General features: G+C 45.3%; 1 protein-coding gene across 1 annotated transcript in view; it reads left to right on the forward strand.

Annotated features, from left to right (window-relative positions):
• LOC132533009 (E3 ubiquitin-protein ligase Nedd-4-like) overlaps positions 1–26,746 on the forward strand; it is a 399,156-nt gene that overhangs the window by 123,852 nt on the left and 248,558 nt on the right. Inside the window, exon 2 of the mRNA XM_060172334.1 lies at positions 20,203–20,592. Coding sequence (XP_060028317.1) covers positions 20,203–20,592 — 390 coding nt within the window. The remainder of the gene's footprint in view (positions 1–20,202; positions 20,593–26,746) is intronic.

The raw sequence follows: 26,746 nt of genomic DNA on the forward strand, positions 1-26,746 counted from the left end.
GCTTCTGATCTACTTGGTCTAGGCTTTTGAGAGAGTCTGCATATCAATTACACAGCCTATATATCAAAAAGATTCAGTTTGTGTTTTGAAAAACTTCGAGACATACAATTAATTTTTCCCCTCTCGTATTAATTAACTAGTGATTTATATGACTACATTTTACTAGGAGTGTACATAGACACCATTCCCACCACCAAAAGACTGTGACCCATCCCTCCCACCCACTCCCACCCCCCACTGGCCCAGGAAGCTGCATGTCTACCCCTCACCACAGGGTTTTTACTTTGGTGCCCTACTTACAATTTGGTCAGGTCCTGCTTTTAGTTTCCCTTTCAGATCTTCTTACTCAACTTCTGCTGATGAGTGGGATCATCCCATACTCATCTTTATCTTTCTGACTTAGCTCACTTAACATAATTCCTTCTAGCTCTGTCCAAGATGGGTCAGAGAGGGTGGGTTCATTGTTCTTGATAGCTGCATAGTAAGCTTTCCTATTCTTTAACCCTGTGGGAGTATGGACCCAAGATCATTGTGGGATGCAGAAGGTGGAAGGTCTGGCTTCTGTAATTGCTTCCCCACTGAACATGGGCATTGACAGGTTGATCCATACTCCCAGCCTGCCTCTCTCTTTCCCTAGGGGGGAAGGGTTCTGGGGAATCAGAGCTCCAAGACACATTGGTGGGATTATCTGTCCAGGGAAGTCTGGTTGGCATCATGCTAGCATCTGGAACCTGGTGCCTGAAAAGAGAGTTAACATACAAAGCCAATCAAATTGTTGAACAATCATGGACCTAAAGGCTGGAATAGTGCAGATGAAGTGTTGGGGGGCCCTCCATTTTGTAGCTAGCTAGTAGGCCTATTTTAGTTATATTCCAAAGGGCCTGTGGCTACACTAGTGCTACACCAGTTTTCATACCCACCAACAGTGCAACAGTTCCTTTCTCTCCACACCCTGACCAGCACTTTTCATTTCCTGTTTAGTTGATGTAGGCTATTCTCACAGGTGCTAGTTGATACCTCTTTGTGGTTTTAATTAGTATTTGCCTAATGATAAGTAAAGTGGAGCATTTTTTTCATATGTCTGTGAGTCATCTGTATACCTTTTTAAGAAAACTGTTCAGATCTTTTGCCCATTTTTTTAATTGGGTTCATTGTTTTGGTTTGATTTTTTTTTGGTTGCTATTGTTGAGTCCTATGATTTCTCTATAAATGTTTGATATCAATCTCTTGTCAGATGTATGACATGCAAATATCTTCCAGCTACTGAGTTGCTTGCTTTTCCTTGTGGAGCTATCTTTCAATGTGTAGAAGCTTTTCAGTTTGACATGGTTCCATTTATTCAGTCATGGTTTAGTAACTCTTGACCACAGGGATGAATCTCCAAAGTCATCTCGAGGGGAATGAGAAAGGTAAGGAGTAATGGACCCCTTGCTTTCTGGTTCTGGCAACTATGAAATAGTGGAACTGAGAAGCTGGGAGAGAGCTCATCCAGTAGAGCGAGGCCCTGCCTTGGAGCTCCAGCACCACAGCACTGGAGGAAGCTCCATGGATAGTGGAGTTGTGATGTCTTTTCCTCTCCATTTGTTTCTCTCCCTCTCTGTCTGAAAGGAGGTGACATAGTGGTGAGAGTGCCAGATTTACAAACATGAGGTCCTGGGTTCAATCTCTGGTATCACGTGCCAGAATGATACTCTGGTACCATTCTCTCTCTCTCTCCTTCTATCTCCCTTTTTCCCTCTCCCTCCCTTCCTCCTTCCTTCCCTCTCTCTCTCTCCCTCCCTCCCTCTCTCTCCCTCCCTCTTTCTCTCCCTCTCTCCTTCTCTCCCCAAGTTAACAAATGAATACATCAATTCCTTTTTAGGAATAAAAAGTGTCAGCCCAGGAGCAATGTAATCCCACTTGTGTGTGGCACCAGGACTGCAAAAATAGATAACTAAATAAAACAATAAAATAACAGATAAATAAAACAAATAATAAATAGATAAATAAATACATAAATAAAATAACAGAGCTGATCCTTAAGAGAAACAGGTTTCACACGGTGGGGTGGGGTGCTGAACTATTAATAGTTTCAGCTGTGTTGGGTTTCCATGGAAATCTCTAATAAGTGTTCCTAGGTGGCCAAGGAGAACCCAAGGAAGGTTTAGGCTAGAAATGACAATTGGAGACCTCACCCTTCTCAACCCTCCAAGCCAGCCTTTCATACTTTCCCTTCTATCTTCCTGCCACTTTCTTCTAATTGTCATTCACAAGTGCACCCAGCAACACCCTCACACACATGTCCTTCAGACATCTTAACCGGTCACACTATAGGTCACACCTCCTGCCCCCCCCCCCCCCCCGATCCACTGCTGCCAGCTCCTCTGCCCTCCACACCCCCTCCCTCCAGAAGACCCTCATTATCTGCTTAGCCAGCAAACTCCAGAAACTAGGCATTATCCCCAGCTCCTCCTCCTTCACTCTCAGACCCCAGTGCTTCTCTACCGCCGAGTGGACCACTGAGCTTACCTGCCAGCTATCTCTCCCTCCTTCCATTTCTATCACCATACTTTCTGGCTACCCACAACTATAGATGCAGCCATCTCCAGGTGACTATAGTCAGAGTAATCTAGATCAAATGCAAACCAGACCCTAGACACTAATGCTATCTTTTTTTTTTTTAAATATTTATTTATTTTCCCTTTTTGTTGCCCTTGTTGTTTTATTGTTGTAGTTATTATTGTTATAATTGATGTCCTTGTAGTTGGGTAGGACAGAGAGAAATGTAGAGAGGAGAGGAAGACAGAGGGGGAGAGAAAGACAGACACTTGCAGACCTGCTTCACCACCTGTGAAGTGACTCCCCTGCAGGTGGGGAGCCGGGGGCTCGAACCAGGATCCTTACACAGGTCCTTGTGCTTTGTGCCACATACGCTTAACCCACTGCGCTACCGCCTGACTCCTGATACTATCTTTCTTTATCTCTCTATTTTATTTTAATAATGAGAAAGAAATACAGAGAGAAACCCTAGAACACTGCTTAGCTCTGGATTATGGTGGTGACTGGGGATTGAACCTGAGACCTGAGAGCCTTAGGTATGAAAATCTTCTGAAGAACCACTGTCTTGTCTCCCCCAGCCGGGTATTAACTTTTTGCATAGGGCCTTCCCATCTAGTGGCAAAGGTAAGAGCCAATAACATTTGCCTATTGCATCATCTTCAAAACCTCAATGGTAAAACACCCCATGTCCATCCTGGTCTGTTTGGTTCTGTGGCTGGGGAATCTGCAGCTCTGCTTGGCCAAGCTTGGATCATGTGTCCGGCTTCAGAGAATGGGGTGAATCTCATCGAAAGCAGAGGAATGGAGAATGAGGAAGGGGTGGTTTCCTTTAGAACCTTACAGAGGGACCTGACTATGGAAGAATGAATGATGGAGGAAGAGCAGGTATCATTGCAGATACTGTTTGTAGTCCTTTATTTCTCTTCCTTGTACCCTCTCCCAACATGCCTGCCCTCACGGATTTTTTTTTTAATTTCTTTATTGGGGGGGGGGGTAATGGTTTACAGTTGATAGCAAAATACAATAGTTTGTACATGCATAATATTTCCCAGTTTTCCACATAACAATTCAACCTCCACTAGGCCCCCCTCTTCCATTATGATCCAGGACCCAAAGCCTTCCCCCCACCCCAGAGTCTTTGACTTTGGTCCAATACACCAACTCCAGTCCAAGCCTCATGGATTCTTGTACAGCTCTTGGATCTAGCTTCATCATTCAGACATCTATACAGACCATACTACCTGCTCTTTTGGGAGTTTATTTTGGGGATTGGTAGGTGGGTGGGAGGGAAATGACAGGTCGAGCTTAGAACATGTTGGATTTGAAGCATAAAGAGTGTCTGTGGGCAGTTGGATACAGACATAAACTTAGGTTTGGCATTCAGCAGGAAGCGCAAGGACAGAGGTGTATACTTCAGAGCCGTTGGCGGAGAGATGGTAATTAGGAGAGAATCAAGCAAGACCATAGGGGGACATAACAAAAGGTCAGAAGAGAGGGAGGCATAGCAATAAGTCCCTTGGAAGTTTATTGGGTTATGTAGAAAGAGACCTTGGCAGAAACTGAACAGAAGTCAGAGAAGTGGAAGGAGCCAGGACAGTGGTGTATCTGTGAGTCTAGATAACACACAGATAATTTCCAAAAAAAAAATCAGAGATCTCTATGGGAAGGGCCACTGAGAGATCAAATTAAGAGAAAACTTTATAACACAGCCACTGGTTTTAATGGACTATGTGGTGTTGATGATGTGATGTGAATGACAGAAATGCCAGTGGTGTGTCAAGGGTAAGAACGAGGCTGGAAGACTTAGAGGAATTAATGTTGTAAGAACTGGGAGACAGCTCACTCTATATCGTGCAGTAAGGACCAGAGAAGCCAGAAGCTGGGAGGGCCATCTTTGCCTATGATCCCCAGTGAATAAAAGTCCCAGAGCTGAGGTGACTAGAACACTACAAAGGTCCCAAAGTTGCCTCTCAGCACAGGTGTGTGGAAGGAAAGGGCCCTAAAAGTAACAGCAACCAGAATACTCACCCTCAATGAGGCATTTCAGAGCATAAAGCCAAAACCTCAGTGACAAACCCCAAAATGGAACGGAGTGCATTTCAACATGTCATAGTTTTCACATAGCACAATCCGTACAAGGAAAGAGCAGGTGTCTGACTTTTGTTTAAGGGACTTCTTGAGTTGGCATGACTATGAGACACATCCATTATTGTAAAAGCATAGGGGTGCTGTTTGTTTCAGAGTAATTGGAGTGGAGGCTTCACTTGGCAGATCCAGGGAACCATGCTGAGGGAGAGGCCATTAGCTAGCAGGGCTTACTGGAACAATCTATCAAAAAGCAACAATACCATTTCCCCTGGCTCAGTGTCAACCATGGGAAGCAGGAGGTTTCTTTCCACAGTCTGAAGAGGTTTGGTTTTAGAAGAAGGGAAATGAGATGAGAAGAGAGGTTGGGTGGTAGGTAGCTCACCTAGGAGAGAACAGACTTTCCCATGTGCAAGGATTAGGCTGGAGCCCCAGGCCATCACATGGGAGGGTCTACACAATGGAAGTGTTACAAGCAGTGAAGCAGTGCTCTAGTCTGCCTCTCTCTCGCTCTCCCCCTGTCAGTTGCAGATGCTATGATGATTCCATCCTGACCTCCCTGGGCAGTCAATCTCACCAATGTGTCCCAGAACCCACCTCCCCAGAGCTCTAGCCCACTAAGGAAAGATAGAAATTAGCCCACTAAGGAAAGATAGAAATAGGTTGGAGGTATAGATTAATTTGACAATGCCCATGTCCAGCAGAGAAGCAATTACAGAAGCCAGACCTTCCACCTTCTGCACCCCCCAAAAAGAATTGTGGTCTATACTCCCAGAAGGATAAACAGTAGGGAAGTTTCCAATGGAGCAGATGGGACACAGAACTTTGGTGGTGGGAACTGTATGGGATTATATACTAGTAAATAAATCACTAATCAATCACTAATGAAAAAATTAAAAATGAAATAAAACTATTGCTTTAAACTCCTTATATCATTGATATAGTTCTATTGTCAGTCTTCCCTGGGATCCTTTTTTTTTTCCATCAGTTGTCCGGTGGTGAGCCTTTGGACCTTTGGACAATCTGGGTCTCTTTGCCTGCCCCGCCTCTTGGTGCCCAGAGGTTTTGCTTCCGATGGGAAGTTCCGCAAAGGCTGAGATTGGGCTGGCAGCCCTGTATATCAGACAGCGGGCTGCTTGTCCCAAAGTGCTTCTGAATTCATTAGCCTCCAATAAACAACACCACCATTCCCTCACACATCTCTAACACAGCTGGCCCCAGAGAATCCCAGAGGCTCCCAAACCACCTGCCAGCGAGGGGAACTCCCTGGAGTTCTGGAACATAACATCACAAGCCTTTCTGTCCAGTCTTGGCGTGAATTCTGCTATTTCCCTTCCATCCTCCCAGGGCAGGGTTCACCCTCTAAATTCTGGTTTTCTTCCCAAGGGAAAAGACTTTATTTTTTTTCTAACAAATGTAGAAACCAGAAGCAAATAATGGTGTCACTTTTCCCCTAGTCCATCAATTCACTAATTTGCTTTTGCATTCTAGGATATGAAATTAAAAAATATATATTTGATGTCCTTTTTAATGAGAAAGATACAGAGCAAAAGACACACAGAAAGAAACCAGAGTACTGCTCAGCCCTGACTTGTGGTGGTACAGAGCATTGAACTTGGGACTTCAGAGTCTCAGGCATGAACGTCTTTTTTCTTTTCCTTTTCTTTTTTTCAAATCTTTATTAGTGATTTAATAATTATTAACAACATAAGATAACAGGGGTACAATTAATTTCATACAGTTCCCACCACCAGAGTTCTGCGTCCCATTCCCTCCATTGGAAGCTTCTCTGTTCTTTATCCCTCTGAGGGTATGAGCCAAAACTCTTTTTTTTTTTTTATTTTAATTATTTTTTACTCCAGGGTTATTGCTGGGCTCGGTGCCTGCACCATGAATCCACCATTCCTGGAGGCCATCTTTTCCCCCCTTTGTTGCCCTTGTTGTTGTAGCCTTGTTGTGGCGACTATTGTTACCATTGTTGATGTTGTTCGTTGTTGGACAGGACAGAGAGAAATGGAGAGAGATGGGGAAGACAGAGAGGGGGAGAGAAAGATAGACACCTGCAGACCTGCTTCACCGCCTGTGAAGCGACTCCCCTGCAGGTGGGGAGCTGGGGGCTCGAACTGGGATCCTTACGCAGGTCTTTGCACTTTGCACCACGTACGCTTAACCCACTGCACCAGCACCCGACCCCCCGGGGCCAAATTTGTTTATGGGGTGCAGAAGGTGGAAGGTCTGGCTTCTATAATTGCTTCTCCGCTGGACATGGGCATTGACAGATTAATCCATACCCCCAGCCTATTTCTATCTTTCCCTAGTGAGGCAGGGTTCTGGAGAGGTGAGACTTTGGGCCACATTGCTGAGGTCTTTCTGCCCAGGGAAGTCAGGATGAAATCACAGTAGAGTCTGCAACTTCGTGGCTGGAAGGCAGCAAGATATAAAGCAAGAAAAAGTGTTTAATAAATAGAAATCTGGGAGTCAGGTGGTAACACACCGGGTTGCACATGGCACAAAGCGCAAGGACTGGAGTAAGGATCCTGGTTCGAGCCCCTGTCTCTCTACCTGCAGGGGAGTAGCTTCACAAGCGATGAAGCAGATCTGAAGGTGTCTATCTTTTTCTCCTCCTCTCTGTCTTCCCTTCTCTCCATTTTTCTCTGTCCAATCCAACAATGATGACATCAACAACAACAACAATAATAACTACAACAATAATAAAAAAGTAAAAACAAGACAAAACAAATCCAAAGGTAGAACGAGAGCAGATGAAATTAGGGGTCTTTGGGTGGGAAGAAGCTAGAAAGTCTATTTTAGATATGTTCCAAGGGACCCATGACATTAGTAATTTTTTTCAGGCATGAAAGTCTTTTACAGAAGCACTATGCTGTCTTCCCAGCTTCTAGGACATGAAATATTAAGAAATGCTTGCAGAGAGGTGGGTCAGCAGCAGAGCACAGGATTTGCGTGAGTGAGATCCTGATCAGGCAGGCTTTCCTGCTTGCATAAAAGGGCACCCTAGGAGTTGGGCAGTAGCGCAGCGGGTTAAGCGCATGTGGCGCCAAGCACAAGGACCAGCTTAAGGATCCTGGTTCAAGGCCTGGCTCCCCACTTGCAGGGAAGTCGCTTCACAGGCGGTGAAGTAGGTCTGCAGGTGTCCTTCTCTCCCCCTCTCTGTCTTCCCCTCCTCTCTCCATTTCTCTCTGTCCTATCCAACGATGACATCAGTAATAGTAACTACAACAATAAAACAAGGACAACAAAAGGGAATAAATACATAAATAAATAAAAGGGCACCCTAGGGCAAACATGATTCTGCGCTTGGCTTGGTTTATTTTTTAATTAAGCAAGATATCTGTGAACTCAGGTTACATCCAAAAACAGAGTATTTTATTTATTCATTTTGTTGTATTTATTTTTTCAAAGCAGAGCACTTCTCAGCTCTGGCTTATGGTGGTGCCAGGGACTGATCCTGAGACCTCTGTCGTTTCTGACATGAATGTATCACTCTCCTGATGGTGCTATCTCCCTGGCCTTTTGTTTATTTTTATAGCTGTCTTTGTCTCCTTGTCTCAGTAAATGATTCAACCACTTCTCGGTGGATATACATATGGGGCTATTCCCAGTCTATTAATATTTCAGATACATATGTTAGCTTCATACCTGTGTCAATGCTGTGATCATAGACATGGTATTCCGGGCTACTGTATCAACATGATTCTTTCTAGATATAGGCAAACACTCTCACCAGCAATATGGGAAAGTTTTGCTTTCCCCCAATACAGCAAGACTTTGGTTTTTAAAATTTCTTCTACATTTTATTATGGTTTCATTTTAAAAATATATTTATTTATTTATGGATAAAGAAAGAGAGAAATCAAAAGGCAGAGAGAGAGAGAGAACTACAGCACTGCTTCACTGCTCATGAAGCTTTCACCCTACAGGTTGGGATCAGTGGCTTGAACCCCAATCTTTGGCACATTTTAACATGTGTATTCAACCAGGTACACCACTGTCTAGCCCCTTCTCTCCGACATTTTAATTGCATTCTCTCCAGTCTTGTCCTTCTTAGAAAGGCAAGGCAACTGCTCTCAATATCCACATACCAGCTTGCTGAAGGCTTGTTAACTGTGAGACAGTAGGTCCAAAATGGAGTCACTTATGTTAAGCTCAACATCAACAAACCAAGACTTACTCCCTAGTCTAACTGCAGTGTCAACATCCCCTAGAAATAGTTTTCGTTATTATTGTTATTGGCATCGTCATCATCATCATCATCATCGTCATCATTGTCATCACCTATGGGGCTTCACTGTTCTAGGCTGACTTTTTCATACAGAAAGTGAGAGACAGAGACAGAGCAACAGAGGGAGAGAGGGAAAGACACCACACCACCAAATCTGCCTCCAATTTGTTGGGGAGGGTTGGGGGGCCTTGAACACAGGTCTCACACATGGTAAAGCAGACATACTATACTGGTGAGTTGTTTTGCCTGCCCAAAATGTGACTTTTAATAGGCAAAAAAGAAATTCCTGATCAGCACTAATGAGGCAATGTGCCAGCTAGTCCTTTTGCATCCCCAAATAACCCCCAGGTCCCCCTCCTACCTCTTCCTGCCCACTGAAGCCCTCCATTTCCTAAGGTTCCTCAGAGTCCCTGTCTGCTGCGGGGGTGGGGTCCTGCCTTGTAAGGATCATTAGATCTTTACATTGATGCAGAGGAATTTTGTCTTTGAACAGAGTGTGGCAGATTCACGGTGGCTATGTTCTCCGTGTGCTGGGGAACAGAATCAGAGTAGGTGGAAGAGATCAGAGTCGGAAATCACCAGCGACACTGAAAGCATGGCCTGTGACACCAGGGACGCGTGGGTGTGGAGGTGGCAGCTGTGCTGGGAACTGAGCGGAGGGGAGAAACTGCAGAGAAAAATACAGTAGGTTTGCTCCCTGCCATGAGCTGTGCATGTCAGTTTGCTTTATCTCAAGGGTTAATTCCTAAGGTGTGAAACCGTTGGTGACTCAGGAGACTTTTCAGTTTGTGAAACCATTCTTCCTCTTTTCTGATTTTTTTTTTTTTGGAGGAGGTGTGGACTAAATCATCCCACCACCCCCTCTTCCACTGCATGATTCTCAGAGCAAATTTTTTTTCCTTTATTTTTTCCTTCCTTCCTCTTTCTTTCTTCCTTTTTGTCCCTCCTTCCTCTTTCTTTCTTTCCTTCTTCTTGTCTTTCTTTCTTTCTCTCTTTTTCAATATTGCCATTGGGGTTACTGCTGGGGCATAGTGCTTGCATGATGAATCCACTGCTCCTAGTGGCCATTTTTCTTCCTTCTGTTCTCTTCTATTCTCTCTCTTCTCCCCTCCCCTCCCCTCCTCTTCTCTTTTTTATTTTTTAATTTGACCAAACATATATAAATTGAGAGGGGAGGGGAGGAAAGAGAAGGAGAGAGAAAAAGAGATACCTGCAGTCCTGCTTTACCACCTGTGAGGACCCTGCAGGTGGGTAGTGGGGACTTGAACCCCAGTCCTTGCACATGGTGATGTGTACACTCAGACGGGAGAGCCCCCATCCAGCCCCTGTTATTTTCCTACTGATAGCAACATCTGTGCACACAGAATAAAAGGACTAATGGAACTGTTCTAAGGACTAATGATTTTGTCTCAGGTTCTTGCTTCAACATAAATAATAAATGTAGAGAATGTTATTTGGGAAGCAGTCCTCTAAAACTTTATTAGTGGTGTGAAGTCAGTGTTCTAAAATGAAAAAAAAAATGCATCTCTTTCTGTGAAATTAAGTAGCAATTTCTCAGGTCACTTAAGATATCCTAAAAAAAAAATAAAAAATAAAAAAATCAAGGAATGTGTCAAAACTGCTCACTCAAGCAGAGCAGAACTTTTACGATAGAGTCAAAAGGGATGATTTATTTCTGGTCTAATGCCAAGGAAATGTGAAGAGGAAAAAAAAATCACTCCCTATTATAGCAAAAACTGGACTCCCAAAATTGAACATTTGTGGAAGCCAGTACAGATTGAAATATAAGGACCCTCCCCCCCAGTCACACATACTTCTTGTGGTTGACTGATAGTCTCCAAAGATATCTAGGTCCTAAACCCTGGAACCACTGACTGTCAAGTTTTCATGGCAAGAGGTTTTGCAAGTTTAATTATGGAAAGGTGTGGAGTCCCTTGGAGATGATCCCACCTGGCTGTAAGTGAAATCCTAAATGTCCATGTAAGAGGAAGGTGTGTGTGGGGGGGTTGACTGCATCTAGACAAAAAATGGGGTCAGGGCAGTGGTGATTCTGGTTAAGCACATAAGTTACCTCGAGCTATGACCAGGGTCCCCACCTGCAGGGAGGAAGCTTAGAGGGCAGTTCTTCTTCTAGCGTTTGCCCTTCTTCCTTCTTCCGTAGCCAGTTAATGGCTTTGAAAGTGACTGGGATCCATGTGGATTCAGTCGGCTAGGAAGGATCGTCAGTTTCCCCAATGAATGGGTACTCACGGGATGCACCACGGGAAGGTCGATCCAATGTACTGCAGGAGTTTCTCTCTTCCTCTCTATCCTCTCTCTCCCCTCAATTTCTTTGTCTCAATCAATAAAAACATTAAAAATAATTAAATATATATATATATCATTTAAAAAGAAAAGAAGGAAGGAAAATATATGAGAATTTGGACAGGAAGAAGAGTTTGAAGAAGGGAGGGAGGGAGGAGGAACTCTGAGCCCAAGAATTCAGGGAATGTGAGGCTAGAAGCCTTCTTAAGTTCAGGCCGCTGAATCCGCCCCATGGGGCTTCCGGAGGGGGCGTGGCCTCGACAACGCTGACACAGCAGACTTCAGGCTTCTGGCCTCCATAGGGTGGGTGAACCTCTTTCTGTTTCATTAAGTCACCAAATGTGTTATGATTTATCACAGGGACCCCTGGAAACTAGTTAACACACTTCCCAGTGTCTAGGAAATCACAACTTGGGGTCTGATTTTAAAATTCACTACATCAGGGGCCTGGAGTTGGGTCAGAACAACAGACTTAACAAGTTTGTGAGGTGTGGAGCTTAGTCCCAGGCATCTCATATTCAAGAGTAGTGATACTTTCTCTCTCAGTGAAAAGTGTAACAGGAATGATTATTACTGACAGTTTCTTTTTCTTTTTTTTAAAAATATTCATTTTATTTATTCCCTTTTGTTGCCCTTGTTGTTTTATTGTTGTAGTTATTATTGTTGTTGTCGTTGTTGGATAGGACAGAGAGAAATGGAGAGAGGAGGGGAAGACAGAGGAGGAGAGAAAGATAGACACCTGCAGACCTGCTTCACCGCCTGTGAAGCGACTCCCCTGCAGGTGGGGAGCCGGGGTTCGAACCGGGCTCCTTATCCCGGTCCTTGTGCTTTGCGCCACCTGCGCTTAACCCGCTGCGCTACAGCCCGACTCCTTACTGACAGTTTCTTGGGTAGATATAGGTAAAAGAAAAAGTGGAGGGGGAGTTAAGAGAGTAAACAAAAGCACACACCCCACTCCCCCAAGGGTCAGGGATGGACAGACTAGGAGAGAAAGACTGCGCAGTGAAGTCAAATCACTCAGTCAGTGGCCTGTGAGACCGAGACGGCTTGCCTGCATGACTAGGCGCAGGGCTTGGTTCCTGGCACTGGAGTGGTACTCTAGTCTCTCTTTCCCCACCCCACCCCCACAGAAATAAAGATGTAGGGAGTCCAGCGGTAGCGTAGCAGGTTAAGTGCACGTGGCGCAAAGCACAAGGACTGGTGTAAGGATCCTGGTTCGAGCCTCTGGCTCCCCACCTGCAGGGGAGTCCTTCACAAGTGGTGAAGCAGGTCTGCAGGTGTCTACCTTTCTCTCCCCCTCTGTCTTCCCCTCCTCTCTCCATTTCTCTCTGTCCTATGCAACAATGACAATAAAAGAATAACTACAACAATAAAACAAAGGCAACAAAAGGTAATAAATAAATAAAATAAAATTTTAAAAAAAACATTAAAAAAAGAAAAAGATGTAAATTTTTTTTCTGATAAGGGGATTAAATAAGAATGCAAATGTATCACATAAAAAGAGCAGATTTGACTTCTCCTTGTTTTAGCCAAGCAAATATCCCAGGAGACAATATCACTGCTTTAAATGCCAAGGCCTCATTTGTAAGTATGACCAGTAGTATTTCTTAGCTAACTTTACAGTGGTCTAGTTACTCAGAAGGATCTCCCCGTTATAGATTATCATGCCTTTATAAGTATGCTGTCAGGCTTGCAGTAAGGAATGAAAATTTATCCACAGAGTTTGTGTGGATTAGTTTTGGCTGCACTGATGGTGGAAAGCAAAAGGCCCAAAACCCCTGTGATCACAGCAATATATTTTCTCTCTAGTTCCCACTGCACCTTGGCAGCTAGGAGTTGGGCAACCCTATTCCAGGCTGCAGGTCAGGCTCTGGTCTGTTCCCTGTGTGTCATTATGAGACTCAGGCTCACAGAACAACCCTGAGGTGGGATGTTATGTTCTCACGGTATAGTATAAGGTAGGGGCACAAAAGGGCGGCAAGAACTTGCAAGGTCTCCTAGGCTCTGTGTTTTCCGAGCTGGCTGAGCTATGAGTTCTGGCCAAATTCCAATGGATAGAGGAAATCGCATGGTCAAGTGCGGCATCACCAGGGTGGGAACACCTACTCCTCCTGGAGGTGAGGAAACACACATTTGCTGAACAGTGATACAGTGCTCCAGACCTCTCCACCCTGAAAAAGTGACTGGGCACAACAAGTAAATATTGTCTCTGTAGTGCAACTGAGGAAAATGAACTTGACAGCTACGGCTGAACTGGAGACTTCTGTAAAGTCAAGACTCTCAAATGGGGCCAGAATGACAGTGACCCCCTGGTTCTTACTAGAAACAAACACACATCCATTTTGGATTTCCACAGACTAAAGTTAACCTCATACAATTACCACCAGATGAATTCACAGTAAACACTCATGAAATGAAGGTCAGTAGAAGAGGTAGTGAAGTTGTCATGCAAAAGACTTTCACACCTGAACTCTGAGGTCCCAGGTTCAATCCCTGGAAATACAATAAGCCAGAGCTGAGCAGTGCTCTGGTATAGAATTAATAATACTAATAATAATAATAACTTTTGAAAATGAAGTCACTGTGAGTAGCAGTAGAAACAAAGGACACAGTCCAAGCTGTAAAAGATCAGAATTAGCAAAACATGAAGTGATTAGCTATGAAAATGTTTAGCAAAATGGAATTTGGAAACTCAAAGAGACTTATCAAGAACGATGTCACTAACTTGCAAATGTAATAGAACTTATAAATGTGAAACAATCTTATTGTTGCATAGAAATGCAACTGATGAGTTACAAGGATTAAATTCCACTGAGTATGTATCTGACAAACTGGGAGGGAGATAGGAAGGAGGACACTTACACCAGGGCGCACACAGATACGGAGGTGGAATTAGTTAAGAAGATTGAAGAATACAGAGAATGGATTGAGAATTTTTACATGTGATTAGTTGGAGTATCAGAAGGATAGAGAAAATGGGAAAAAAGGGGGGCCATTATGCAAAAAAAAATAACAGATAAACATTTAAATCTACAACAGACAAGATAAAAACAAAGATGGCTAAATAAGTCATAGAAAGGTGAGAACACTAAGAAAAAACCCAGGTTGTCAAATGACCTGGAAAGGAACAAATAACTGGACTAAGAGCCGCCTGTTCAGTATCAACATTAGAGCTCAGAAAGAGCTGAGAGTGAGGTGGATTTTGCTGTGGATTAAACTGTCTAGTAGCCTTGGGGAGCAGAGGAAATGATCCTGTGCCTCTCTGGGTTCTTCAGAAGATGGGCAACTCAGAAAGATTGATGTGAGGAAAAGTAAAAGTGGGGTGACTAATAACATGTACCCCCCTGTACACATGCAGCTGACCCAGTAAGACTGAGTAACTCACCCAGGGCAGTTCACAGAATTTGGATTGTTTGTGAATTAACTTTGGCCAAAGACGTATTTTCAGGTGAGATGTATATTTTAAAATATTTATCTATTTATTTATTTACTGGATAGAAATTGAGAGGGGGAGGGGGAGATAGAGAGGGAAAACGATAGAGAGGACCTGCTTCACAATTTGTGAAGCTTTTCCCCTACAGGTGGGGACCAGGGGTTTGAACCGACGTCCTTGAACATTAGAATGTATGGCTCTACTGGGTGCATAGTCACCTGTCTTCTGGGGAGCTGAGTGGTAGCATAGTGGTTTAAGCATACATGGTGCAAAGCACAAGGGCCAGCGTAAGGATCCCGGTTTGTGCCCCCAGTGCCCCACCTGCAGGGGGGTCGCTTCGCAGGCAGTGAAGCAGGTCTGCAGGTGTCTATCTTTCTCTCTTCCTCTCTGTCTTCCCTTCCTCTCTTGATTTCTCTCTGTCCTGTCCAGCAACAACAACAGCTATGACAACAATGTCAATAACAACTACAATAAGCACAACAACAAGGGCAACAAAATGGGGAAAATGGTCTCCAGAAGCAGTGGATTTGTAGTGAATCTGAGCCCCAGCAATAACCCTAGAGGCAAAAACAAAACCAAAACAAAAATCACCTGTCTTCTAAAGGATTTTTTTAAGTAAATTTTTGGGGGGCTGGGTGGTGGTGCACCCAGTCAAGTGCACATGTTATCATGAGTAAGGACCAGGATTCTACCTATGGGGGGAGGCTGCACAGGTGGTGAAGCAAGTACTGCAGTGCTCGATCTCTCTCTTTCTCTCTCTCTTTCTTTCTTTCTCTCTCTCCCCCTTTCCTCCCTGTCTGCCCCACCCCTCTCAGTTTCTCTGTACTATCAAATAAAGGAAAAAAAGTGATTTTTTTTTAATTAAAGGAATTTAAAGGGATGATCCTAAGCAACTCCCAAAGTAATGCTAAAGAAGTAACAAGGAATTTTTAGGAAAAGAAAAGCAAAAATATTGTCACAGCTAAAAATAAATTGTACAATATAAAAATCAGAACTAATTTGGTGGTTCAATACTGGGAAAGAATGAAAGTGGATAGTAACACTAAAGCATTCTAGGGGTTGGGTGTTGGCTCACCCAACTGAGCTTACAGGTTGCCATGTATGAGGACCTGGGTTCAAATCCCTATTCCCCACCTCTGAGAAGCAGAACAGTGTTGCAGTATGTCTTCTTCATTCCTTCTCTCTTCCTTTGTGTATTTCTCTGTCTGTTACCCCCTTTATCAAAAGGATGGCTGCTGAGGTTGGTGGAATTGTGAGGGAACTGAGCCCCAGTAATAACCCTGATGGGAGAAAAAAGCAACAACCCCCCCCAAACTTCCTGTATTATTCAGATAAAGAATTAAGATATTAACTTTTGATTTGTTGTTAGGCAAGCATGTAAAATGTCAAAGCTAATCAGCAATAGAATAAAAATTCAGTGATTAACATCCCAATCGGGAGAGGGAAACACATGCAATAAAAAAAAAAAAAAAAAAAAACAAAGAATAGTAATAGCACGACTCATTACAAAGACATTAAAATTCAGGAATACATGAATAAGAAAATGGTGGTAAAGTAATCTAGGTATTTTGGAGCTACTAATGTCTCTTTAAAAAAGGAACTAATTAACATTGCCAGGTAAAAGGCAGATATTTTGTCAGGTAGGAAGAGAGAAAGATCTTTATCTCAGATACTATTTTACTGCCTTGAGAATATGAGATGACCGGATAGCACTTAGGTATTCAACATAAGTTTCTTAAAAATTGTAGCTGTTTTGAAACAAAAGATTAGTTGCTTACAAGTCACTCTCTGTGTTTGTCAAAAGTTAACAATCTGGCTTATTTCCTTATATGGCCACAAGCATTTTAAATCCATGAGAATGCTCTATAAATTAGTGAATGCTGTTAAGTATTAAGATGACACCAGATGTTATAGATATGAGGCCCTCTTCAAAATGTCAGCTTCTTGGGCTTTACTTTCAAAGGACGAAAGTCAAAGATTAGAATCTGATGTTACTTATTAACATATGGGACTTTTGCCAGTATGTGACACTATATGTTATTCAGATTTGGGTACACCTCAGACTGGACTAAGTGACACCATAGTTCTGCTAAGCCAATGCAATAATTTGTAAAGAGGCTTAGCATTCAAATGTTCCCTGTTTGTGATTAACCATTGTCCTGTTAAATTGTTCATGCTAGTTTTTCATTTCTGATGATCCAAGCAAACAGCCTTTACCAAACACTCAACAGTCCATCTACTAAGATATTAAAATTGGCCTCTAAGAGGAACAGAGTGGAACACATTCTTGAGAACAATATACAAGTTGGGTTCTACATAATAGCTGGGTGGATTCAAAGCTATGTAATTGCTGGGTAGATTAGAGGATGAAGCTACAGTCTTGTTTTTGGTTAAGACTGTGGGTAGTTTCTCTTAGAGTTGTCTTCCTGCATGCTTCTCTTCCTCACCCCAAGCACTAATCAGAGATTTCTGAGTGGTAGGGGGTGAGCAGAACTGATCACTAATAGCAGTTACATTCAATATATTTGTTTACATATTACCTCTTTCTACAAAGGATCTGAACATATTTATAATATGTCATATCCTCTTAATTAAAGAAAAATTAGGGGTAGGGGTAGATAGCATAATGGTTATACAAAGAGACTCTCATGCCTGAGGCTCCAAAGTCCCAGGTTCAGTCCCCTGCACCACTGTAAGCCAGAACTGAGCAGTGCTCTGGTAAAACAAAAAAAGACTAATTCAAGTTGAGGGGTCCCTAAACTTTGCTGTGCATTAGAATCACCTGGAGGCTTTTATTTTATTTTTTTTTAGAGGCAGAAAAGAGAGACACCACAGCACCAGAGCTTCTTTCAAAGCAGTGGGGGCCAAGCTCTAACCTGGTTGAGCACTCTATCCAGGCTATTTTGCCAGCCTTTCACCTGGGAGTTTTTAGAACTCCTGATGCCCACATGACACCCTGTGCCAATTCAATATGGAAGTGGGAGATAGAAGGCAGTAGTTTTAAAGATCCCCTGATATCCTGTGCATAGAAGAACAAAGCTTTATTTCCAGCCTAATCACATCAGCAAATCACTAGGGAAACTATTAAAATTAACACCTGCTTGTCAGTCTCCTATCCAGACTACTGTGTACTTGGTCACCTTTAAGTGTTCCAGATGGCATTCAGGTGTGGCCAGGGCACAGAATCACTCACTGCCTTGGAGGGAAGCTGGCACACAAGTTCATGGCTTCCAAAGCAAGGGGATTGGCTTTTTAAATGTGTTTTTTAATGGCCTATGGTCATAAAAAGAGTCCTGAGTTTCCTGGTGGCCAAAGTAAACAAAAAGAATATGATCAGTTGAAAGAAGTCTTGTTATCCACAATGCAACAGCTCACCAGCTCCTTAAGAGTGAAAAGGCTTTAGCTCAGAAGATTAAAATACATGTTTTGTTTCAGCCTTCTGACAGGGAACACTGACTGATGTTATGGATCCTGATTTTAGAAACACCCCTATAATAAATGACATATGGTGAGTCTCATATTGAGTTTCTAATAGCCATCTGTTGGGGACTGCTAGTGACATGGCCTGAGATCTCGTAGGGTGCTGGCTGTTGTGGTTGGGGGGTGTGGGAACAGGAACAGGGAGAGGGAACAGAGAGAGGAAGTGAGATACAAGTTTATAGTTCCCAGATGATTGACCTCATCCCAACATAAAGTCTGCAACTATGTGCGGGGGGGGGGGGGGGGGGCATCCTGTGTAATTAGCAATTACACATTTCTAGGCTGGGCAGGTGGCATAATGGTTATGTAATAATAGTCTTTCATGCCTGAGGCTCTGAGGTCCCAGGTTCAATCCCCAGCACCACCATAAGTCAAGAGTTGAGTAGTGCTCTGGTTTTTCTCTATTAAAATAAAAAGAATAAATCTTTTTTAAAAAGTTTCTAGAAAAAAACCAACAAATATCAACCTTTTTTCAAGACTGGGAGAACTATAGTGGTTATCTATGGGGATGAAGACACAGATCTTGAGTGATGGGTGTGGTGAAAAAAATTAATAAAATTAAAATTTTTTCTATTAGATAAATCAGACAAATCGATGAACTCTTCTTCCTTAATCTAAATCCTGCAAAGCTTCAGAAAAGCCTAGAGAGCCGGGTTCAGGAAGCAATGACCTCTTTGGGGTCACAGACAAGGTGTGGGGGGGTCATATCAGGAATGGTGTGAGTGTGGGTCCTTTTTCCAAAGAGACAGAGCCTGGGCCTATAAAGAGTGAACAGAGACCTGTCTTTTAAAGAGGTTCTTCTGTAGAGATGTTTTTTTTCTTTCTCCAGTGGAGTCCTGGGCGCATTTAAGTCCTTAACTTTGACTCTACGTCATTGACAAACTTTCTGCGTGGACAGCCATGCTGCTGAGTCTTGCTTGATAAGAAGTTCATTATGGACACACAGGCTTGATTATTTCTTCTCCTTCTCCACCAAAGTACGGTTCAGCTCTGCCTTATGGTGGAACTAGAATTTGGGACTTTTGGTGCCTCTGGCATTGAGTCTCTTTGCATAACCATTATGATGTCTCCCCAGCATTTTTGATGTTAACTTTCCAATGACCGAGGTTGAGCTCAGGTTCTCTTTGTCAGCTCACCACAGAGGGTCCTTAGTTTAAGGAAAGGCGTCTTGAAAATCAAGGTCGAACGACTAGTTCTTGCAGGGACCGAGTCCCTGGCATTGCTGTGCACCCCCAAGGGGCCTGGGCCTTGCAGGCTCCGGGAAGCCGCGGCCGGGCTGCAGGGAGACCTTCCCAGGGCGCCCAACAGCGCGTCCTAAGGGCTCGTATGCGCAGAGAAGCTGGGACTTGAGTTTGCAATTTCACTCTCTCTATTGAACTGTCTCTTAAGCAGACCACGCCACCATCTGTTTTTCCTTTCCCTTTCCCCTCCCCCTCCCCTCCCCTTCCCTTCCCTTCCTCCTTTCGTTTCCTCCTCCCCTCCCCTCCCCTCTCCCTTCCTTCTCTCTCTTCTGAGCGGGTGTGTGTGTGTGCCTAGCGCGGCGTTGTGTCGGTTTTGTTCCCGGGAAGGTGGACACCGGCAGTGGCGGCGGGCGGCCACAGCGGGGCAGCCTCTTCCCGGTTGGCGGCCCGGCTGGGCGCACCAGCTCCAGGGGGCTGATCCCACCGCCAAGTCCGGCTTGCGGGGGCTGCAAGCATTTAAGGGCGTGTGTGTCTAGAATCACTCATCTCACCCGCCCCCGCCCCCGTTCCGGTCCCCAAACCCTTATCTCCATCTCCCAGCCTTTTAGCAATTCTGGCGAGCTGAGGGAGCTGGTTAAAAAGACCCCCGAGAGGAAGAGTGGGCTGAGTTGTTGCCTTTTTGTTTTCATTTATTTATTTTCTCGTTGAGAATGCGCCCCACTTTCGCAGCCCGCACCCCCACCCTCCAAAAAAAAGCAGAAAAAGAAGCGAGCGGGGGTGGATCAGGCTCCCCTGGGCGGACTCACCCTGCAACGGGGTGAACCTCCCCTGCTACGGGGTGAGGTCTGAAAAGCCGGCCAGAGGCCCCGGCAAGGCGCCCCGGCAGGGCTGGGTGGGCGTGGGGCCCGGCACCCTGCCCCCGCCCGGCGTGTGATTGGCAGGCGGCGCGCGGTGGGCGGGGCCGTGCCGGGGCGGGGCGCGCGGGCCTCCCGAGCGAGCCGGGCGAGCGGCCGGAGAGGGGCGGGAGCTGCAGGCGCGGGGCGGAGGGAGGCGCGGGGAGGGGAGTGGAGGGGAGGGAAACCCCGGCGGGCTCGGCGCCGCCGCCCGCTGCACGGCGCGCTCTCGGGAGCCGCCTGCCCGCACGGTCCCGCAGCCTTCCGGGAGGACGCGGCGGTGAGCTCGGGTTTCCTCACCTGCCGGCGCAGGACCGGGCGCGGGGCGAGCGGCCCCGGAGGACAGAGCCGCTCCGGAGCGCCGCTGACCCTGCGCGGGCCACCGGCTCCATGGCGACCGGGCTCGGGGACCCTGTGTACGGACTTTCGGAAGAGGAGGTGAGCTGCGCCCCCTTCCCGCCCGGGACTCCCCGGGGAGTCCCTGCCCGGCGTCGGCAAGGGGTGGGGACAGGGCGACACCTGGGGTACGCGGCCCCTTGCGGCTGCGGGGGCAGGGGAGCCCAAATGCTGGAGCGCCTTGGAGCAGGAGGTATTTTTTTGGGGGGGGCGGGGAATCGGGCCTTTCCGCCAGAGTCAGACCCCCCCCCCCCCAGCTCCCAGCGTATTGTTTGTATTATGAATAAAGCCGCGCGACGCCCTTCCAGCCAGCCGGGGATTCGCTGCCAGGCTCCCCGCCTTTGGGGTGCTGGAAGGCGCGTGCTCCCCCCTCCGCGCCGCGACCCCTGGGGGCGCTGGGCAACTTTCCGCGGGTCGTCCCTGCAGCCCGGGAGTGTCAAGTCTGGGTCGTGTCTGCAGACCCGAGCCGCGGAGGAGCCCCGGGCCGTGCAGGAACTTCAATTATTGCAGCCCCCCCCCCCAACTTTCTTTCTAATGATCGTGTCTGCAAGTGCTCATCTGCTTGTGCGCTTGTCACATGGTGGGAGAGGGGGACGCGCTCTGAGCTGCATGTGGGTCCCTCTGTCTCGTAGGAGCTTGGAATTCGGGGTCTTTGGGTACGGAGAAGGGGGGTGCCTAGGAAGGTGGCAGGTGCTACGACTGGAAATTCGGGGGCAAAGTCTGCAGCCCATCCATTTAATTTATTTTAAATAACTTATGAATTAGTTAATTAATTATTTCTTTTTTTCTCTTTGGAGCAGAGGAAATCAGGCACCTTCGGGTGGGTAGAGAGAGAGAAAGCTTTAATTAAACTATTTTATTAACAATCAAGTCACATCTAATAAGCCACACCCCCAGGGCTGGGGGTCTGCGTGGAAGGGGCTTTGTGTTTGTGTCACCCCCCGCCCACCAGCGGATGCCCACTCCCCTCTTTTGAAGCGATCCTGCTAAATCACTGCTCAGCTCTCATTGGTGTGCGGCTCCGCCAAAAAGGGGGCCAAAAAGGGGGGGTGGGCGGCCTGTCGCGGGCTCAGCGTGACAGGCGGGCGCGCTGCTTGGAGCAGGTAGGAGGGGTTTCGCCATCTGGCGGGGTGCAGCGCCCAGGTCTGGCTCCCCTTCCCCAAGAGGTGAATTTACAACCCACGAAGCATTACTCAGCAGGGAGGTATTTCCTAGCCCGCTCCTGCATTTCATGAAAAGTTGATGCCTGAAAGCGCAGGCTCTCTCGGGTCTCTCTGTCTCTCTCTCTCTCTCTCTCCCTCTTCCTTTCTTTGCCCAGCGCCCTTCTTTCTTTGCTGATGGGGGTGGGGCTTCCGGGGAGTTGGTTATCCGAACCTTGTGCCCACATCAGGGATTCTTTCTCACCAGCTTTCCTGTTGTGGGGTGTGGTGATGTGTGCCTGCGTGTGCTACCCTCTGTATAATGGACTCAATATCTTGGGGTTGACAGGGTGTTGTGGGGGGGGGCATGCCTTTTCTCCCCAGTGCCAGGTAAAGCTTGCTGTGGTATTTTATCAAATAATGATTGCAATGCAAATCGTGTTTGATTTTTCCCTTTTCAACCGTTGCACCATGCGGTGCTTTGTAATACAAACCCTCCGCTTTTTTGTACCTGGGGATGGGGTGGGTGGGTGACAGGTAGCATTGTTTCACTTACCCCAGGATGCCCTTCTCTTCAGTTCCAGGTCCTTTCTCTTTCATTCTCTATGTCTCCATTGAATTCTCAGCAGTCCAGGGCAGGCAGTGGGCTTTTCTGAGGTGCTGAGTTACAGACACTTCTAACAAAGAGCTTGAGGCATGGTGGGCATGGAGAGGGCTTCATTTCCTCTCTGGTTATTATTTTCTAAGTGCATGCTTATTTTCTAAAAGCTTCATCGCTGTGCGCGCGCATACACACACACACACATACACACACACACACACACAAAGGTGTGTGTTGTTAAATGTTAAATGCAGCTGGATAAACGAATCTCATACTTGTCACTGTCATTTGTGCTTTGTTCTTACAGTCTTACCCAGAGCACATCTTTGACACTTTTGTCCAGATGATTTGATCATCATTTTACCCAGTAGGAAAGGCAGGACTATAAGCAGAATCAGGGGATGTGTTGTCCAAAGGGTTTGGAAAGAGGCACTGAAGATGGTTTTTTTTTTTTTTTGGCTGATTGAGTGATTGCCATATTGCTGTTGCTCTAGCTACATTTTCAGCTTCTGCTGGTGCAAAAAGGAAGCAGGGCTGTTCCAATGACTACATTTCTCGGTGTTTGCTCTCTATGGGTGGCTTGGAGCTATCAGGTTGCCCTTCGCAAAGGCCATCATCATCGTATATTAACAGCAAATTGTGACATTTGCTCCTCATGTTTTGTCTCCTTGAATTTATCTGTGTAAAGAAAGGGAGACTGGAGCAGGTTCTTCAAGGTGAGTGATGATATGTCAGCGAGGTTTTCCCTGGGGAACACTTGGGGTGCCGTGCACCAGCCCTCTCGACCCTGTCAACCCTCTCACATGAGAAACGTCTGCATCGCTGCTGGGGAGAGTCACTTTAGAAGCCTGCTAGCAGAATAGGTGCACATGCCTAGCTGATGCCTCACAAGTGAGTGTGTATTTGCACTGGAGGTTGATGAAAAGTGCCGCTGCTGGTTTGGAGTGCACTTAGCATTCTTCTCCTAAAGACTCTTTCCCAATAATTACTGCTGGTGATGAAGCATCACATTAACCCAGAACCTAGTGGAACTCCAGCAGTAGGAAGCCATGCCTAGGGCCATCCAGTTTGTAGCATGAGAGGGGTTTTTCAGAGCTCTGCTGGGGTGAGCTGTTTGTTTATTTTGTTTCCTTGTGTCTCTCTCAGTTTCTCTGGTGACTTTTAGTTCTTATTTACCCTGTTTGGAAGCAGGTCTGTTTAGGGAACTGGATTTGAGGTCTTCATCCAATGAAGGACTTTTGCTCACAAAACTTCTGATTCCAAACCCAGGTTTTTTGTTTGTTTTTGTTATTTATTTATTTATTTATTTATTTTTCCAGAGCATTGCTCAGCTCTGGCTTATGGTGGTAGGGGACTGAACCTGGGACCTTGGAGCTTCAGGCATATGAGTTTCTTTGCATAACCATTATGCTATATAACCCCCCCCCCCCTTTTTTTTTTTTTTAGCAATCTGGAACTCACTTTGGCACTGTTTACTTGTGAATGCTACCATTCACCCTCTGGAATCTTTCATTATAGTGTCTTAGGTTGCATGGTATTCTTGCCTGAAAAGGTTTTCCAGTTGGTGACATACCAAGATTTGCATGCCAGTTTTCTTATCAGATGTGACATTTGAACGTTTATTTTGGGGGTGATTAGAATGGGGCATGTGGCATAGAACTGAAAACCTGGTTAACATAGAATGTGTTTTGACATTTTATATTTTTTAAAAATATTTATTTTAATGAAAGCAGATGCAGAGAGAAAGATATACAAAGAGAATGACCAGACCATTGCTTAGCTCTGGTTTATGGAGGTGCTGGGGATTGAACATGGGATAGGAGCCTTAGGCCTGGAAGTCTTTTGCATAAGCATTATGCTATCTTCCCAGACAGCTTGTGTTTTTCAAACAAAGACAGCCAATTCATGCTTCATATGCTTCCTTTTCACCTAGTGCAGTGTTAATCTTATGCACATGCTGTCACATTTAATTTTTATAAGAATCCCATCAAGAAGGCAGTAGTTACAGGTAAAGACTGAAGTTAAGTGGCCTGAATCTGAAGTTAAGTGCATCTGAAGTTAAGTGGCCCTATATAAGGACACTCAGCGAATAAACTGTGGAGCCAGGATTTGACTCCAACTGATTTTACACCTGTATTTTTTAAAAATTTATTTATTTTAAAAAAGGAGACATTAACAAAACCGTAGGATAAGAGGTGTACAACTCCATACGATTCCCACCATCAGATCTCTGTATCCCATCCCCTTCCCTGATAGTTTTCCTATTCTTTATCCCTCTGGGAGTATGGACCCAAGGTCACTGTGGGTTGCAGAAGGTCAAAGGTCTGGCTTCTGTAATTGCTTCTCTGCTGAACACGGGCGTTGACTTTTCTTTCTTTTTTTTATTAATTTTTTTTTTTTTAATTTTTGATAGAGAGATGCAGAGAGAGACACAGAGAAACACTAGAGCACTGCTCAGCTCTGGCTTCTGGTGGTGCAGGAGATTGAACCTGGGACTTAGGAGCCTCAGGCATGAGAGTCTGTTTGCATAACCATTATGTTGTCTCCCCTGCCCCCACACCTGTAATTTTTAACATTCCTTTCCCTGCTCCTTCTGAGTATGTAGAAAGGTCTTCATGCCTTGTTAATTATTCAAGATAACTTAACCTAGAGATCCATGTCTGAGGTTGGAAACTGGTAACTTCTTGGCCACAGCTGCCCAGAAGCCCTGTTGATAGAATCTTGACTTCCATAGGGCTGTCTTCACCTGGCAGTAGTGAGTGTGTCTGCCACTGTGGCCATTGAGCTGTGGTTGTTAAACTGTCTGTCTAGTTGCTATAGCCTCCATTGCTCCCTGTTGCTGTGTGTGTATGTGTGTGGGTGGGGGGGTTATTTGCATATGCCCACCCACTTACTAGCAAATGTGTTAGGATAACCTTTGAAATGGGTATGATATTTCTTTTTCTTCTTTTTTTTTTATTTTTGAAGATGCTGTCACTTGTCCATTGCACCATTACTTTATGTATCTCTGAGAGAAAAACTGTTGCCCATCTATGAGATACTGTTGATTTTATGAAGCATCCTTCAGAGAAGTTGAAATGTGAAAACAGAGTGGTTTAGAATTCCTGAATTACTCCACTTAGAAACCTGCTGTTATCCTGAACCATCTCAGTACTCCCAATCAACACTTTCAAGTCAACTGCTAGTCTGTTCAAAGGGCTGGGATACAGGAGAAGCTCTTAAATGGGCGTGGGGGAGAATATATGGGGTGCCTCCATGGTAGGCTGCCTTGGATAGGCGGCTGTTAGTCATTCAGGGTAGTTCCTAGTTGTTTTTTTGTGGTTTTTTTTTTTTCAAAAGTGAGCCTTTTGTGTCTGCTTTCTGGGGGAACACTGCCCACCATCTTTGCAGCTGTGCCAAGTGGTCACAAGGTTGCTCTCAGAAACTAGATGCGATTTTGTTTGGCTCTAAAGGTGGATGCTGAAAACCAGCTTTCTAGAAGAGAAGACTTCCCCATTCATTCCGGCTTCAGATGACTGGAGTCAGGCCTTGCCCTGCTGGTTGGAGCCTCCATCCACACCCAAAAGGGCCACAACAGTGACTGCTTCTAGATAGTTCTGGAAACAAACCCCCAAAGATCCTGAGTATTAGTATGTCTTTTATTTTATCTCACTTTTAAAATTACTACCTGGGTTATTTCTGGGGCTCAGTGCCAACACTACAAATCCACCATTCCAAGCTACAGTTCTCCTCCCCCCATTTTCTTTGCTAGAACAGAGAGAAATTGAGAGGGGAGGGAGAGAGAGACAGGCACCTACAGGCCTAATTCACAGTTCCTGAAGCGTCTCCCCTGTAGGTGGAGAGCAGGGACTTGAACCTGGGTCCTTGTACATGGTAATGTGTGAACTCAACTGGGTGCGACACTGCCCAGGCCTTTTAGTGTGACTTTCTAGTCCCCTAACCCCCGTTTTTAATTTTTGATTCTGCTGTCATTAGACTTTTACCTTCTCCCAGTATTCCATGGAACTTGGAGAAATTGACATTTTCATTTATACTCAAATGTCTTCTTAGGTCATAATGATTATTTGAATTTTCTGTGTTGTGTACTAAAAAGTAATAGTTTTTTTATTTACTTGTTTGGGGGAGTCAAAACAGTTTTGTGAGAGGGGGTGAATAAATAAGTGGCCGAATGGGAATCTTCAGGTGAGTACCACACAGAACACAGTTGAAAGGGCAGCACCTAAAGAGTGCTGAGCATCCGTCTTTTCCACGCTGTGAGTGTCCATGGAACCGGGAAACTTCCTCGGAAAGTTGTTTTGGGATCGGAGCATCAGTATCCTAGATATAGTCAGGACAAGTCAGAATATTATCAGGGAAGAAGCCCTGTTGTCAAGACTGGTTTTGGAATGTGATATGGCAACAGTACCTTTGAGTTCCTGTTAAATTGTTTCTGCACTTACTGGGAGTGAGAAGAAAC

Source organism: Erinaceus europaeus, chromosome 15 (genome assembly GCF_950295315.1).
Source record: "Erinaceus europaeus chromosome 15, mEriEur2.1, whole genome shotgun sequence".
NCBI classification, from domain to species: domain Eukaryota; kingdom Metazoa; phylum Chordata; class Mammalia; order Eulipotyphla; family Erinaceidae; genus Erinaceus; species Erinaceus europaeus.